Genomic DNA, 17,557 nt, shown 5'->3' on the forward strand with positions numbered 1-17,557 from the left:
GACTATGACTAAAAAAGATTGGGAACTCATGCTTTATTGAGGTAGCCTGCAGTCCTGAAAGGGTTAATGGAGCCGGTGCCACTCAGACACTGCCTCCTGGTGGATGGTCAATTACATTTAAAAAGGGGAAAAGTGAGAAACACAAGAGATTCTGCAGATGCTGGAACGCCAAAGCAGCACGTACAAAATGCAGGAAGATCTCAGCAGGTCAGGCAGCATCTGCGGAAATGAGTAAACAGTCGACGTCTGGGGCCAAGACCCTTCTTCAGGACTGAGAAGCAAAGGGGAAGAAGCCAGAATGAAAAGTGAGTGAGCTTTGAGAAAAATGAATGTTACCAACTGAGGAATGGAGGAGGGGAATGTCCCGTATGGGAGGCTGGCCAAGAAGGTTCAGTCGCTCGGCATTCAAGATGAGGTGGTAAATTGGATTAGACATTGGCTTCGTGGGAGAGGCCAGAGAGTGGTAGTAGCTGATTGCCTCTCTGACTAGTGGAGTGCCACAGGGATTGGTGCTGGGTCTGTTGTTGTTGGTCATCTATAATCAATAATCTGGATGATAATGTGGTTAACTAGATCAGCAAATTTGCAGATGGCACCAAGATTGGGGGTGCAGTGGACAACGGGGAAGACTATCAGAGCTTACAGAGGAATCTGGACTAGATGGGAAAATGGCAGATGGAATCTACTGCAGACAGTTGTGAGGTGTTGCTCCTTGGGAGGACCAACGGGGATAGGATTTACATGGTAAGTGGTAGAGCACTGAGGAGTGTGGTAGAACAAAGGGACCTGTGAATACAGATCCATAATTCCTTGAAAGTGGCATCAAAGTTAGATAGGGTCATAAAAAGAGCTTTTGGCACATTGGCCTTCACAAATCAAAGTACTGCGTACAGGAGTTGAGATGTTATGTTGAGGTTGTATAAGACATTGGTAAGGTCTATTCTGGAGTATTACGTACAGTTTTGGTCACCTATCCAGAGGAAAAATGTCAATAAGATTGAAAGAAAGCAGAGAAAATTTACAAGGATGTTGCCAGGACTTGAGGATCTGAGCTATAAAGAAAGATTGAATAGGTTTGGACTTCATTCCTCGGAACGTTCAATATTGAGAGATTTGATAGAAGTATACATAACTATGAGGGGTATAGATTGGGCAAATGCAGGCAGGCTCTTCCCACGGAGCTTGGGTGAGACTAGAACTGGAGGTCATGGGTTAAGTGTGAAAGGTGAAATGTTTAAGGGGAAACATGAGGGGCAATTTCTTCGCTCAGAGAGTGGTGAGAGTGAGGAATGAACTGCCAGTGGAAATGGTGGATGTGAGTTCGGTTTCAGCGTTTAAGAGAAGTTTGATAGGTACATGAATGGAAGGGATTTGGAGGGCTATAGTCTGGGTGGATGTTAATGGGAGTAGGCAGATTATTAGTTCAGCATGGAGTAGATGGACCGTGTGGGCACGTGGCCAAGTGGTTAAGGCATTCAACTAGTGATCTGAAGGTTGCTAGTTCGAGCCTTGGCCGAGGCAGCGTGTTGTGTCCTTGAGCAAGGCACTTAACCACACATTTCTCTGCGACGACACTGGTGCCAAGCTGTATGGGTCCTAATGCCCTTCCCTTGGACAACATCGGTGTCGTGGAGAGGGGAGACTTGCAGCAGGGGCAACTGCTGGTCTTCCATACAACCTTGCCCAGGCCTGCACCCTGGAGAGTGAAGACTTTCCAGGCGCAGATCCATGGTCTCGCAAGACTAACGGATGCCTAAAAAAGATGGACTGAAGCACCCACCACTCTGTGTGTAAAAAATACTTACGACGTCCCCCCTATATTTTCCTCCAATCACCTTAAAGTTATGCCCCTAGTATTAGCCATTTCCATAGTAGCCATTGCCTCTTATCATCTTGTACATCTCTATCAAGACTCCTTTCATCCTCCTTCACTGCAAAGAGAAAATCCCTAGCTCGCTCAACTTTCCCTCATAAGACATGCTCACTAATCCAAGCGCCATCCTGGTAAACGCACACAAGATGCTGGAGGAGCTCAGCAGGTCAGGCAGCATCTGTGGAGAAGGAATAAAGAGTCGACGTTTCAGGGCGAGGTGCTTCGTCAGGACTGGAAAGGAAGGAGGAGGAGGAAGTCAGGACAGGAAGACGGGGAGAGGAGGGGAAGGAGTACGAGCTGGCAGGTGATAGATACACGTGGCTGTGGTGGGGAGATTGCGTGAGCGCGCGGTCGAGGAATTGGAGGACAGCAGAGATCACAGATGGGGTGCAGTGACAGATGGTCTCATTGAACCCCCGGCAAAGAGAAGATTTAAATATTTTCAGGGTAGGCACAGGTTGATAGGGCGGTGAAGATAGCATATGGCATGTTTGCCTTCATAGGTTGGGACATACATTCTAAGACCTAGCCCCGGTTAAGGAGTATCGTAGAGAGAGTGCGAAGAAGGGTCTTGGCCTGAAACGTCCACTGTACCTCTTCCTAGAGATGCTGCCTGGCCTGCTGCGTTCACCAGCATCTTTGATGTTTCTTTTGTTACTGTTGTCCCGCCGCCACTGTCGCTTGTGTGTTGTTCTGTGCACACGGTGGGCAGGCAACGTCTGCGCCAGAACGTGTGGCGACCCTCGCGGGCTGCCCCCGGCACCCGCTCAGGTTGTGTTGGTTGTTAACTCAAACGACTGCTTCGATGTGCATGCGATAAAGAAGTGAAGCTGACTCTGAAGGAATTTAATTATAGGAAGAGATCATACAGCCTGAGCTTGGTTCTCCTGGAGGGAAGGAGGGTGAGGAGTGAGTTGATGGAGATATAGAAGATTATGAGAAGCATTTTGTACACGTCTATTAATCTCCCTCATTCTCCTACGCTCTAGAGAATGAAGTCCTAACCTGTTCAACCTTTCCCTATAACTCAGTCCTCAGGTCCTGGCAACATCCTTGTAATTTTTCTCAATCTTTGCTGTAGGTTGGTGACCAGAACCTCAGACCTTACTCCAAACTTGGCCTCACCAAGGTCTCACACAAGCGAACATCCCAACAGCTGCACTCAATACTTTGACTTACGTAGGCCATTTTTCAGTTAATAAAGATCATGTTGGGTTCTTATAAATTCACCATCTTATTGAGAAGTGTTTAGGAGGCGATGAGTAAAGTACACAGATCTTGTAAGCTACTTTAGGATCTACCGAACACAGGAGTTCCCAACCTGGGGTTCACAGCTCCCTTGCTCAATGGCATTGGTCCATGGCATAAAAAAGGTTGGGTTCTAACACTTCCTTCTCACATAGCCCTCCATTTTTCCGTCATCGACGTGCAGTTTCTTAAATACCCCTAACGTATCTGACTCCACTATTATCCCGGGTAGTTCCTTGCACCCGCTGCGCTCTGTGTAAAAAAAAAACTTACCTCTTGTGGTAAACCATATATATATGTTGTAACTTAGTTACCTGTCTGGACACGCTCCTGTGGCTCCTCCCACAGACCCCTGAATAAAGGTGATTTCGCCCTGCTCCTCCCCCTCAGTCAGGGGGCAGACACTCAGCATGGAGGTCGTATTGTACAGTGAATAAAAGCCTTTCAGTATTTACCCTACTTCAGTCTTTTGGAGTTATTGAAGGTGCTTCACCTTTCACAACTCCTTATATTTTCCTCTGATTACCTTAAGATTTTGCCCCCTTTTTCTGCCCTTTTAACATCTTGTACTCCTCTATCAGGTCACCTCCTTTGCTCCAAAGAGAAGACGCCTAGCTCACTCAGCCGATCCGCATAAGACATGCTCTCTAGTCCAGGCCAGCCTCCTGGTAAACCTCTTCCTTGCTTACTCACCGCTCGCTATGCTGCCGGAGCTTAGGGCAACAATGAAGGTCCTCCATCTCTATCCACAGCCACTCAGGTGTAGAAGGACTCTTCATTGCTGTTTCTGAAACAGCCTTGCTTGACCGGTCAGGGTTGTTGGCCCTGAGCTGATCCTCCAAATCTGGACCACTCTTTGTCTGTCCTCTACCCTTTGACCTATTTGTTATGGGTGACCCTACCACGAGCCCCTGACTCCAGCCAACATAGCTCTCCAGGTCATTGAGGCACACAAGCCTCCAAACCCTATGACAAGGTTGTGGCCCTCTTGGAGGAAATCTCCTCTGCACCCTCTCTAAAGCTTCCACATCCTTCCTATAATGAGGCGGTCGGAAATGAACGCGATACTCCAAGTGTGGTCCATCCAGGGTTTTATAAAGTTGTTTTGGTGTTGTACTATAGTACAAAGCCCCTCAAAGAAAGAGAGAGAGAGGTCTTTGTATGAAGGTTTAATTAATATTACTCATTCTGATCGGCAGCCAGTAGTCTAGTCATAGTAACATCTCTAATGTCTCTTCCACAGGCTGTCATGGTCGGGGTGGTCAAGTACTGAGAGGGAGATGAGCATCTGTGCCAGATAGTACGTGGACATGATGGTGAAGCGGGAATGGGGCAGGGGGACACAGAACCGGTCCACAGCCAGCACGAAGTCAGAGACGATGAAGATGACGGCGCCGACCGCCACGCTCAGGGCGCCCCAGCTTCGCTGGTACCCCGAGCAGCGGGCCCGGGCGAGGGCGCGCCAGCTCATCAGCACCAGCGCCACGCTGTAACCGCCCAGGGCGTAGAGGGTGCCGGTGTCCAGGCACGGGTAGATAGCGCCATACAGGCCGGCGCCCAGCAGCAGGAGCAGCAGGGCTATGCCAGGGCGCAGCGGCTGCAAGCCCAGTGCCGCGATGTAGAAGACGTGTCCGATGCCGAACGCCAGCACGCCTGCAAAGCAAGATGGTGAGAGAGACACCGTCACAGCCTGGAGAGTCACTCCCTCCCAACCTGTCCTCCATGTTCCACTCCCTCTCCTGGGTCACCTTTGTCACCCATAGCACCCCAACAACCTCACCGTTACCCCCTCCAATTTCCTCAGCTTTCTCGATCCCTATAATCCCTCCCCTGGCTCTATACTACTCTCTGTCCCTGTGGCGCTCTCCAACCCCTATCCCTGTAACTCCATCCTCAGCCTCTATACCCCTCCAGTTCCCACAACCATCCTATCCCTCCGGGCCTCTATTCCCCTCCCTATTTCTGTAATACCCATCAATCTCTACACCTATATAACACCCCCACCTCTTAATCCCCTCCCTCTCCTCTAAACCCTGTCTCCCTGTCATTTTCATCACCATGTGCTGTGTTGCATGATATGGGTTATTGTGGTCTTTGGCCATGATTATTCTTGGCAAATTTTTCGACGGAAGTGCTGCCTTCTTTACAAGGCACTGCCTTATCCTTGTATGCCTTCCAGTTCCCACAACCCTCCCTATCTAAGTAACCTCCACCGTTTCCACACCCTCTCTATCCCTGTAAACCCCCATGTTCCCACAGCCTCTCTATCCCTGTAAACTCCCACATTCCTACATACTCTCTATCCCTGTAAACCCCCACACATCCACACCCTCTCTATCCCTGTAAACCCCCATGTTCCCACACCCTTCCCTATCCCTGTAAATCCCCACATTCCTACATATTCTCTATCCCTGTAAACTCCCACATATCCACACCCTCTCTATCCCTGTAAACCCCCATGTTCCCACACCCTTCCCTATCCCTGTAAATCCCCACATTCCTACATACCCTCTATCCCTGTAAACCCCCACATATCCACACCCTTCCATATCCCTGTAAACCCCCATGTTCCCATACCCTCCCTACCCTTGTAACCTGCACATTCTCACACCCTCCTCTCTTTCCTTGTAACCCCCATGTTTCCACACTCCCTCTATCCCCATAACCCTTCCAATGCCCACACCAACCCTACCCGTATAACCTCTTCCAGACCCTACAACTCTCCTTACCTCGTAACCTCCTTCAGCCCCTAAACTATGTCTGAAACATCCTCTGGTCCCTACACTCTGTCCGCCCCTCTGGGTCCTATAGCCCTCCTGATGTCTGCGACCTCTTGAGCCTTACCTCTGACTTTATCTCCATAATCCTCATCAGCTTTTCTCTTTCTCTTCCCCTCATTCTCTCTATCATCTCTCCCCCCTCTGTCTGTCTCTCCCGCCTTCCTCTCCCTCTCTCCTCCCTTTATTTCTTTCTCCCCCCACTCTCTCTCTCTCTCTCTCTCCCTCTGTTACTCACAGTGGCCCCCAGCGACAAACCACTTCTGCAGAAAAGTTTGCCAAGTGCAGTCATGGTCATGGAAAGACGATGATTGCCCACGTCATATGAATCGGCACATATGAACGGACCTGGATGCTGGGAGACTAGTTCCCATGATGGAGGCTACTACATCCCGATTACAGTAACCACCCCCAGCTCTTATTTTGCAACCCGCCTCTGTAAACCTACCCCTACCTTCACATCCCTCCTCATCTCTGCGAATTCCTGTGGGCCTTACATCCCTCCCTATCCCTGCAGACTCCTTCGACCCTCAGAGTTCCCTCCATTCCCAGAATTCCGGCCTCCACAGCATGTCCGAATGTTACGAAGAATTGGGGGAATTTGAGATTTCCCGGTTGGGTTACCGGCGAAAGGAAAGGCTGGGAGATTGGGAGGAACCCGTCAGCAGAGTCAGGCAGCATCTACGGGGAGGAGTACAAATGTGAAGAGTCCTGACGCAGGGTCTTGGCTCAAAACGTCGACTGCTTATTCTCCTCCCTGGATGCCTCCTGAACCTCTGAGCTCCTCCAGAACCTTGTGTGTGTTGCTCAAGATTTCCAGTGTCTGCAGAATCTCTCGTGTTTAAGATTGGGAGGATGTTCTGGAGAAAAGCAACAGGTAATAAGGATATAATAACTAGGAGCAGGAGCTGGCCATTCAGCCCATCGAGCCTGTTCCACCATTGAATTCCAATCCTCAATTCCCCCGCTATAGAATCGCTCTGACTGTGTTTTAAAGATATTTAATAGTCAGAAAGTACAGCACAGAAGCAGACCCTTCAGCCCATCTAGTCTGTGCTGAACCATTTAAACTACCGACTCCCATTGACCTGCACTGGGACCATACCCCTCAATTACCCCTACCATCCATGTACATAGAGTCATAATGAAGTAGCCTCTACTGTTTCCTGGAGCCGAGAATTCCTCAGATCTATGACCGTTAACTCTGTCCTAAGTCCACTCCGCTGGGTCTTGAGGCTACGTCCCCTAGCTCTAGTCTCACTTACCAATAAAACAAAACTTTCCTACCTCTACCCGTTGACAAGTTACTCTCCATTTTAGGTGGGCAGGTGAAGCTGATGAAAAAGAATCCTTTATTTCCACTGCGCATTTTGCAGCCTCATAAATAGCTCAGGATATTCACCTGAAGAGCACAGGGATCGGTAAATTTCACAAGGCAACTTGGTCGCGGGGATTTCACATCCTCAGTCTATCCTTGACCTGCTGCACCACTAGTGGCCACAGTGTGGCGCCATTGGGCATGTTTTATATTTGATGAGTCATGAGGTACAGCAAGGAAACAGACCTTTCTGCCCATCGAGTATTTACTGGCCACCAACCTGCCATTTACACTAATCCCATTTGCCTCTCCCCACATTCCCATTAACTCCCCCCAAGATTCCACCACTCACCAGACAGTAGGGACAATTTATAGCAGCTGAATAACCAAATAATTTTCATGTTGTTTAGTTATACAGCACGGAATAGGCCATTTAGTCCCTCTGAACTATGCTGCCCAGCAACCCCTGATGACTCTGATCTAACCCTAACCTAATCAAGGGTCAATTTACAATGACCAATTAACCTAACCGATATATCTTCGGACTGTGGGAGGAAACTGGAGCACCCGGAAGAAACTTACGCATTCCGCGTACAGAGACTCCTTACGGAGGGCTCCAAGATTGAACTCTGAACCCCTGACGCCCCGACAGCACAGAATGGGTCATAAGGTTGTAGAGTCATAGAAAAACACAGCACAGAAACAGGCCCTTCAGCCCATCTAGTCTGTGCTGGACTATTTCAACTGCCTGCACCTGGACCATAGCCCTCCATACCCCTACCATCCAGGTACCTATCCAAACTTCTCTTAAATGTTGAAATTGAGCTCGCATGCACCACTTGTGCTGGCAGCTCGTTCCACACTCTCACCGCCCTCTGAGTGAAGTTTCCCCTCATGTTCCCCTTAAACTTTTCACCTTTCACCCTTCACCCATGGCCTCTGGTTGTAACCCCTCCCAACCTCAGTGGAAAAAGCCTGTTTATATTAACCCTGTCTATACCCCTCATAATTTTGTATACCTTTATCAAATCTCCTCTCATTTTCTACATTCCAAGGAACGAAGTCCTAACTTACTCAATCTTCCTTCATAAGTCAGGTGCTATTCTATAATTTATAATAAATATATATATAAAAATGAAATACATAGTGCACTAACTGCAAAGTAGTGAGGTAATCTTCACGGGTTCATTCAGAAATCAGGGGGTGAAGGGGAAAGAAGATGGGTTCCTTCCCCCTCCGAGTTCTCCATTGTTTTGGAGTGGAAATATTTCAGCGCGGTGCATAGTTACTGTGGAGTTAGGAATGCACACCTGTAGTGATGAAACGGTTAAAGTGTTTGTGTAAAACTTGGTCAAGCTGGGTACGAAGCCGGGGAGAGAGCTCAGAGCTGGCACGTGCAGTCTGAAGGATCTGGAACGGTGAGTCACTTTCCAAAGTCTGATGCCGGGAACACGGGGCAAACACTGAGCTCAGAGAGATAACGGTGGAAAGTGCAGAGACGGGCAGCCACATCACCACGACCTCTGAGCAAAGATCTTCACCGGCAAACACAATCACACACCAGACATGCAAAACCCTGGCTTCAAATCCTTCCACAGGTTTAACCCATCCTCCAAAACAACAATTCAACATGGTAACCTCCACAAGAACTACACCCTGACACCGTAACCTCCTCCTGAACTACACCCTGACACCGTAACCTCCTCCTGAACTACACCCTGACACCGTAACCTCCTTCTGAACTACACCCTGACACCGTAACCTCCTCCTGAACTACACCCTGACACCGTAACCTCCTCCTGAACTACACCCTGACACCGTAACCTCCTCCTGAACTACACCCCGACACAGTAACCTCCTCCTGAACTACACCCCGACACAGTAACCTCCCCCCAAGCTACACCCCGACACCGTAACCTCCTCCTGAACTACACCCTGACACTGTAACCTCCTTCTGAACTACACCCCAACACAGTAACCTCCCCCCAAGCTACACCCCGACACCGTAACCTCCTCCTGAACTACACCCCAGCACTGTAACCTCCTCCTGATCTATACCCCGACACCGTAACCTCCTCCTGAACTACACCCGGACACTGTAACCTCCCCCCTGAGCTACACCCTGACACCGTAACCTCCTTCTGAACTACACCCTGACACTGTAACCTCCTCCTGAACTACACCCCGACACAGTAACCTCCCCCCAAGCTACACCCCGACACCGTAACCTCCCCCCAAGCTACACCCCGACACCGTAATCTCCTCCTGAACTACACCCCAACACCGTAACCTCCTCCTGATCTACATCCCAACATTGTAACCTCCTTCTGAACTACACCCTGACACAGTAACCTCCCCCTGAGCTACACCCCAACACCGTAACCTCCTCCTGAACTACACCCTGACACTGTAACCTCCTCCTGATCTACAACCCGACACAGTAACCTCCCCCCAAGCTACACCCCGACACTGTAACCTCCCCCCAAGCTACACCCCGACACCGTAATCTCCTCCTGAACTACACCCCAACACCGTAACATCCTCCTGATCTACATCCCAACATTGTAACCTCCTTCTGAACTACACCCTGACACTGTAACCTCCTCCTGAACTACACCCCGACACAGTAACCTCCCCCCGAGCTACACCCCAACACTGTAACCTCCTCCTGAACTACACCCTGACACTGTAACCTCCTCCTGATCTACAACCCGACACAGTAACCTCCTCCCAAGCTACACCCCGACACTGTAATCTCCTCCTGAACTACACCCCAACACCGTAACCTCCTCCTGATCTACACCCCGACACCGTAACCTCCTCCTGAACTACACCCGGACACCGTAACCGCCTCCTGATCTACACCCCGACACCGTAACCTCCTCCTGAACTACACCCGGACACCGTAACCGCCTCCTGATCTACACCCCGACACCGTAACCTCCTCCTGATCTACACCCGGACCCTGTAACCTCCCCCCAAGCTACACCCCAACACCGTAATCTCCTCCTGAACTACACCCCGACACCGTAACCTCCCCCCGAGCTGCACCTGGACACTGTAACCTCCTGAACTACACCCTGACACTGTAACCTCCCCCCGAGCTACACCCCGACACCGTAACCTCCTCCTGAACTACACCCTGACACTGTAACCTCCTCCTGAACTACACCCCGACACTGTAACCTCCTCCTGAGAGAGAGAGAGAGAGAGAGAGAGAGAGAGAGAGAGAGAGAGAGAGAGAGAGAGAGAGAGAGAGAGAGATATCTTCAGTGTCCCTGATGACTATAACTGAGAGAAGTGCATCCAACAATCTGTGTTAAGGAATTGGAGCTGGAACTGGATGAACTTTGGATCACTGAGGAGGCTGAGGGGGTGGTAGATACAGAGAGGTAGTTACACCCAAGGTGCAGGAAACGGGAAACTGAGCGACAGTCAGCAAAGGGAAGGATGTTAAGGAGCCAGTGCAGAGAACCCCTGTGGCCATCCCCCTCAACAATAGGTTTATCACTCTGGATACTGTTGGTGGGGGGGGGACCTAACAGAGGAGGGTCACAGTGGTCGGGTCTGGGGCACTGAGTCTGCCCCTGACTCGGAGGGAGGGTGGGGGTGGAGAAGAGGCACTCTGTGGTGACTGGGATTTGTTAGCTAGGGGAACAGCAGGGAGGTTCTGTGGGCGAAGACGTGATTCCAAGATGATATGTTGCCTCCGGGTGCCAGGGTCCGGGACATCTCTGATGGAGTCCTCAGCATTCTTCAGTGAGAGGGCGAACAGCCAGAGGTCATGGTCCATGCAGGTACCAATAACATGGGTAGGACGAGTGACGAGGTTCTGCATGGGGAGTTCAGGGAGTTAGGTGCCAAGTTAAAGGGCAAGACCTCCAGGGTTGTGATCTCAGGATTGCTACCTGTGCCACGTGCTGGTGAGGCCAGAACTAGGAAGATTATACAGTTTAATATGTGGCTGAGGAGTTGGTGTAGGAAGGAGGACATAACAATTTTGGATCATTGGGCTCTCTTCCAGGGAAGGTGGGACCCGTACAGAAGGGACGGTTGGCTCCTGAACTCGAAAGAGACTAATATCCTAGCGGGAAGGTTTGCTAATGCTCCACGATGGGGTTTAAACTAGTAAACTAGAATTGCAGGGGGACGGGAGCCAGAGTGCCAGAACAGATAGTGGAGAGATTGTGGAGGCAGATGTTGGTAAGACCTCTGACAAAGTCAGAAATCAAAAGGTTGAGCATGGTGAGACCAGTGTTCTGAGCTGCCTATATTTCAATGCAGGTAATATCGTAGGAAAGGTGGATGAGCTCAGGGCGTGGATCAACACCTGGAATTATGACACTGTAGCCATTAGTGAGATTTGGTTGCAGGAGGGGCAGGATTGGCAGCTCAATATTCCAGGGTTCCGTTGTTTTAGACACGACGGAGTGAGAAGGATTAAAGGAAGATAGGGGGTTACTAGTCAGGGAAAATGTCACGGTAGTGCTCAGTCAGTACAGTCTGCAGAACTCAGCTAGCGAGGCGTTATGGGTGGAACTGAGAAATAAGAAAGGTATGACCATGTTAATGGTGCTATATTACAGACCACACAACAGTCTGAGGGATTAAGAGGAACAAATTTATAAAGAGATGACAGACTGTTGAGAGAAACATAAGGTTGTCATAGTAGGTGATTTTAACTTTCCACATATAGACTGGGATTCCCATACTGTAAAAGGACTAGATGGGATAAAGTTTGTCAAATGAGCTCAGGAAAGTTTCCTTAATCAGTACATGGAAGTCCCAATGAGATAATGTGTGATTCTTGATCTGCTATTAGGGAATGAGACAGGGCAGGTGACAGAAGTTTGTGTAGGGGAACACTTTGCACCTAGTGATCAGTACGCCATTAGTTTCAAAGTAAATATGGAAAGAGATAGGTCTGGTCTGTGGCCGGAGATTCTAAATTGGAGAAAGGCCAATTTTGACAGTATCAGAAATGATCTGGCAAGTGTGGATTGACACAGATTGTTTTCTGGCAAAGGTATACTTCATAAGTGGGAGACCTTCAAAAGTGAAAGTTTGAGAGCACAAAGCATGTACATGCCTGCCAGAATAAAAGATAGAGATAACAGGTTTAGGGAACCTTGGTTTTCAAGAGACATTGAGGCCCTGGTTAAGAAAAAAAATAGCATATAGCAGGTATAGGCAGGTAGGAACAAATGAGGTGCTTATGGAGTATAAGAAATGCAAGAGAACGCTTAAGAAAGAAATCAGGAGTGCTAAAAGAAGGCATAAGCTTGCTCTAGTAGACAAGGTGAAGGAGAATTCTAAGGGATTCTACAGATACTTAAGAGCAAAAGGATTGCAAGGGACAAAATTGGTCCTTTGGAAGATCAGAATGGTAATCCATGTGTGGAACCAAAAGAGATGAGGGAGATGTGGAATGAATTTTTTGCACCTGTATTTACTCAGGAGATGGGCACAGAGTCTATGGAAGTGAGGCTAAATAGTGTAAACTTCATGGACCCTGTACAGATTACGGAAAAGGAGGTTCTTGCTCTCCTGGGGCAAATCAAGGTGGATAAATCCCCAGGGCCTGACAAGTGTTCCCTCAGACCCCATGGGATGTAAGTGCAGAAAGTGTCAGGGCTCTAGCAGAGATATTTAAAACACCTTTAGTGACAAGAGAGGTACCAGAGAATTGAATGATAGCCTATGTTGTTCCACTGTTTAAAAAAAGGCTCTAAATATAGACCATGAAGTTAAAGGCCATTGAACCTGACATCAGTTGTGGGTTAGTTATTGGAAGGTATTCTAAGGGGCCGGATATACAAGTATTTGGATAGACATGGACTGATTAGGGATAGTCAGCATGGCTTCACGTGTGAGAGGTCATGTCTAACCAATCTTACAGAATTTTTCGAGGAGGTTGCCAAGAAAGTCGATGAAGGCAAGGCAGTGGGTGTTGTCTACCACGGACTTTGGTAAGGCATTTGTCAAGATCCCGCTTGGGAGGTTGGTCAAGAAGGTTCATTTGTTTGGCATTCAACATGAGGTAGTAGAACATAGAACATAGAAGATTACAGCTCAGGAGTGGGCCATTCAGCCCACAGTATTGTGCTGACCCAGCTGAAAACCCCCAAACTAATCCCTCTTACCTACACAATGTCCATATCCCTCCATCTTCCTTACATCCATGTGCCTATCTAAACGTCTTTTAAAGCCTCTAATGTATTTGCCTCTACCACTATACCAGGCAGGGCATTCCAAGCATCCGCAACTCTCTGAGTAAAAAAACTTACCCCTCACATCCCCCTTGAACTTACCCTCTCTCACCTTCAGTATATGCCCTCTGGTATTAGACACTTCTACCCTGGGGAACAGATACTCCCTGTCCGCTCTATCTATGCCTCTCATAATCTTATAAACCTCTATCAGATCTCCCCTCAGCCTCCGACACGCCAGAGAAAACAATCCTCGTTTATCCAGCCTCTCGTGACAGCACACACCCTCTAGATCAGGTAGCATCCTTGTAAACCTCTTCCGCAACCTCTCCAAAGCCTCAACATCCTACCTACAGTGGGGTGAACAGAACTCTATGCAATACTCCAGATGTGGCCTAACCAGAGTTTTATAAAGTTGCAACATAACTTCCTGACCTTTGAACTCAATGCCTCGACTAATAAAAGCGAGCATTCCATCAGCCTTATCGACCTGTGTAGCCACTTTCAAGGAGCTGTGAACTTGGATCCCGAGGTCGCTCTGCTCACCAAAACTTGCCCCTTCTGTCTCCTTGCATTTGCCCTGCCGAGGTGCAGCTCATCTGGGTTAAACTTCAGCTGCCATTTCTCTGCCTATGTCTGCAACTGATCTATATTGTGCTGTGTTCTTTGTGGGTCTTATCCGCTATCCACAACCCTTGGTATCCTCTGTAAATTTACTAATCCTCCCATCCACACTTTCAACCACGAGGTGGTAAATTGGATTAGACATTGGCTTTGTGGGAGGAGCCAGAGAGTGGCAGTAGATGGTTCCCTCTCTGACTGGAGGCCAGTGGCTGGTGGTGTGCCATAGGAATCGGTGCCGGGTCCTTTGTGGTTTGACATCGATATCAACGATCTGGATGACAATGTGGTTAATGGATCAGCAAATTTGCAGGTGACTCCAAGACTGGGGATGTAGTGGACAGTGAGGAAGGCTGTCATGGCTCGCAGCAAGACCTGGAGCCGCTGGAACAGCCTCGAAAGGGGGTCCCTTTAGAACAGAGATGAGGAGGGATTTCTTTCGCCAGAGGGGTTGTGAATCAGCGGAATTCATTGCCAGACGGGTGCGGAGGCCAAGTCATTAGGTATATTTAAAGCGGAAGTCACTAGGTTCTTGATTATTAAGGGTGTCAAAGGCAGGAGAGTGGGGTTGAGAAGAAAACCAAATCAGCCACAATTAAATGGCGCAGCAGACTCGATGGGCTGAATGGCCTAATTCTGTTCGCCTGTCTTATGGTCTTACCGTGATTGAAGAACCCGTGGTCACCCCAGGTGAGGAATACATCTCCAAGAGCTGAGAAGAGGAGCCCGAGGACGAATTTCTTGGAGTGAGGGTGGGTCGTCCCCACTCCCCAGCTATGCGCCAAGATGAAGAAGGCCAAGCAGAGGGTTGGCAGACACTTGATCAGTGCGCTGAACCAGGAGGGATTGGAGATGGGCAGCCACAGCACAAAGTAGAGGCACGAGCTGACCGCAAATGGAATCAACTTTGGAGTAACGCTCTTTACCTGTGAAATGTGGGCGGGGGAAGAAATGGCAGTTGGTTAGTTGAAGGGAATCCCCATCCCTCCGCTATTACCCAGCCCCAAAGTCAAACAGTGCAACCTTCCCACCCTGCTCCAGCAACACCCTCCTCCCCGCCCTGAATGAGCCACGCATGATGTCGCAGTCCAGCGTCTGGTTGAAAGTGCTGCTGCCTCCGTCCCTTGTTCCCTCCCTATCCACCAGCCCCTGTGTGTGTGCGTGGTGCACAGCAACCATGCCCGGATACACGGCGTCCACCAACTGCTCTCCAGTCTCTCATCCACTGGCACAGGGGAGGCACCCGACTAATACTGACTCTGCCTTCACCGTGTAAACACACACACACTGACACACACACATACACATACACACACACACAGACAGACAGACAGACAGACACACACACACACACACACACGCAGACACATATACACACATACACACACACACACACTGACACACACACTGACACACACACACACACACAGACACATATACACACATACACACACACACACACAGACACACACAGACACACACACACATACACACACACAGACACACAGACACACACACAGACACACACACATATACACAGACACTCACACACAGACAGACACACACACACAGACAGACACACACACACACACACTGACACACACACAGACACACACACACACAGATAGACAGACAGACACACACACACACACACATACACACACTCATATACACACACACGCAGACACATATACACACATACACACACACAAACAGACACGCACACACACATACACACACACATACACACACGCGTGCACACACACACACATACACATACACATGCACACACACTCACACACACAGACACACACAAAAACACACACAGACGCACACAGGCACACAAAGACACACACACACGCACACACACAGACAGACAAACAGACAGACAGACACACACACACACACATACACACACACTCATATACACACACACAGACACACACATGCAGAGACATATACACACATACACACACACAGACAGACACGCACACACATACACACACACGCGCGCGCACACACATACACATACACATACATACACACTCATACACACACACACAGACACACATACACCCACACACACACAGACACACACACACACACACACACACATACACAGACACACACACACAGACACATATACACACATCCACACACACACACACATACACACACACACACACACATACACACAGAAAAACACACACAGACACACACAGACACACACAGGCACACACAGGCACACAAAGACACACACACACACACACACACAGACACATACACACACACACACAGACAGACAGACAGACAGACACACACACACACAGACACACACACACACGCACACACACACACATGCACACACACACAGACACACAGACACACACACACACACACACACGCGCACACACACACACACACACACACACAGACGCAGGGCAGTTGACTGCAGATGCTGGAATCTGGACAATAAGCAAACTTCAGGAAATCAGCAGGCCAAGCAGTGTCTGTAGAAGGAAGAAATTGTTGATGTTTCAGGTCGAAACCTTGTAAGATTCAGGCAAGTACTGAACAAGCATGCTCTCACATGCATGTACACATGTACACATGTTCCAGGCCACTGGACACAGTGGGCCGAATCAGATATGCGCGAGGCGTGGCTGGGATCAGGCTCTGCGGTGCCAAGTGCACATGGGCTAAAGCAGTCGCCCAGCCCCTTCTTTACTCAAGGATGGCCTGCATTTCTGTAGCACCCTTAGTGTCCCCTTCCAGGACAAGCCAAAGCACTCTGGTGGAGCCCAGACAGAAGGTTCTTTTCTTGAGTCAAGTCTCTGTTGTAATCCTGGAACTCGTTTCAGCACCGCAAGACTCCATAAACAGCAATGGGATAATGACCAATTTTTTTTAGATGCTGAAGAGATGAAATCCTTGATCTTACCTTCGCAAACCTCTTCCTTCCTCTCCGGGAATCATGACCCATAATATCCATTTGTGATCTCTTATTTTCTCTTTCTTTTCTTCTCGCTGTCTATCTATCTGTCTCTGTCTCTCTCTTTCTCTCTCTCTTCCCCCCTCTCTCGTGCTCTGCCTGCCTCTCTCTTTCCCTCTATTTCCCTCTCTCTGGTCTCCGTTTCTCTCTTTCTTGCTCTCTCTATTTCTGTCTTTTCTCTGTCTCTTTGAGTCTCTCGCTCTCTCTGTCCTTTGCTGCCTGTCAGTCTTCCGGAGATCCTGCTGATATCTGGAAACGCTGATGGACTTTCTCCCTGACTAATTTGCACTCATTGATAAATGAGGCACCTGAAACAACGACCAACTTTTGACCTGCAGATTGCGACCGATAGTGGTATGAACCTGTAGCCAGCAGCCAACCAACACGACAGGGTCAAAATCCACCAGGTTCCCACCCATTCTGTTATTGCCTACAAACTCCCTCTGAAAATTCTCCTTCCTTTGTTCTTCCACCAGAGGGGCCACCCTCCTCTGAAATCCTTTTGAAATGGTATCATTT

The 17,557-nt window shown here is 49.0% G+C and overlaps 1 protein-coding gene across 1 annotated transcript; it reads right to left on the bottom strand.

Moving 5' to 3' along the window:
* Nucleotides 1–4,248: 4,248 nt before the first annotated feature.
* LOC140205395 (lysoplasmalogenase TMEM86A-like) lies at nucleotides 4,249–17,316 on the bottom strand. Its single transcript, XM_072272987.1, has 3 exons — nucleotides 16,988–17,316; nucleotides 14,708–14,972; nucleotides 4,249–4,774 (listed from the first exon to the last, which is right to left on the bottom strand). The coding sequence occupies exons 1-3, from the start codon at nucleotides 17,036–17,038 to the stop codon at nucleotides 4,347–4,349; spliced, it is 744 nt and encodes a 247-aa protein (XP_072129088.1). The 5' UTR covers nucleotides 17,039–17,316; the 3' UTR covers nucleotides 4,249–4,346.
* Between the last annotated feature and the right edge of the window lie 241 nt (nucleotides 17,317–17,557).

The sequence above is a fragment of the Mobula birostris genome, chromosome 11 (genome assembly GCF_030028105.1).
Source record: "Mobula birostris isolate sMobBir1 chromosome 11, sMobBir1.hap1, whole genome shotgun sequence".
Taxonomy (NCBI): Eukaryota; Metazoa; Chordata; class Chondrichthyes; order Myliobatiformes; family Myliobatidae; genus Mobula; species Mobula birostris.

Excerpts from the sequence above, each read along its gene's own strand:
- LOC140205395 (XM_072272987.1), bottom strand. The coding sequence starts at position 17,038 with ATGGATATTATGGGTCATGATTCCCGGAGAGGAAGGAAGAGGTTTGCG. Across the intron at positions 14,973-16,987 it reads GAAGGAAGAGGTTTGCGAAG|GTAAAGAGCGTTACTCCAAA; the intron begins GTAAGATCAAGG and ends CACATTTCACAG. Across the intron at positions 4,775-14,707 it reads CCACGGGTTCTTCAATCACG|GCGTGCTGGCGTTCGGCATC; the intron begins GTAAGACCATAA and ends CTTGCTTTGCAG.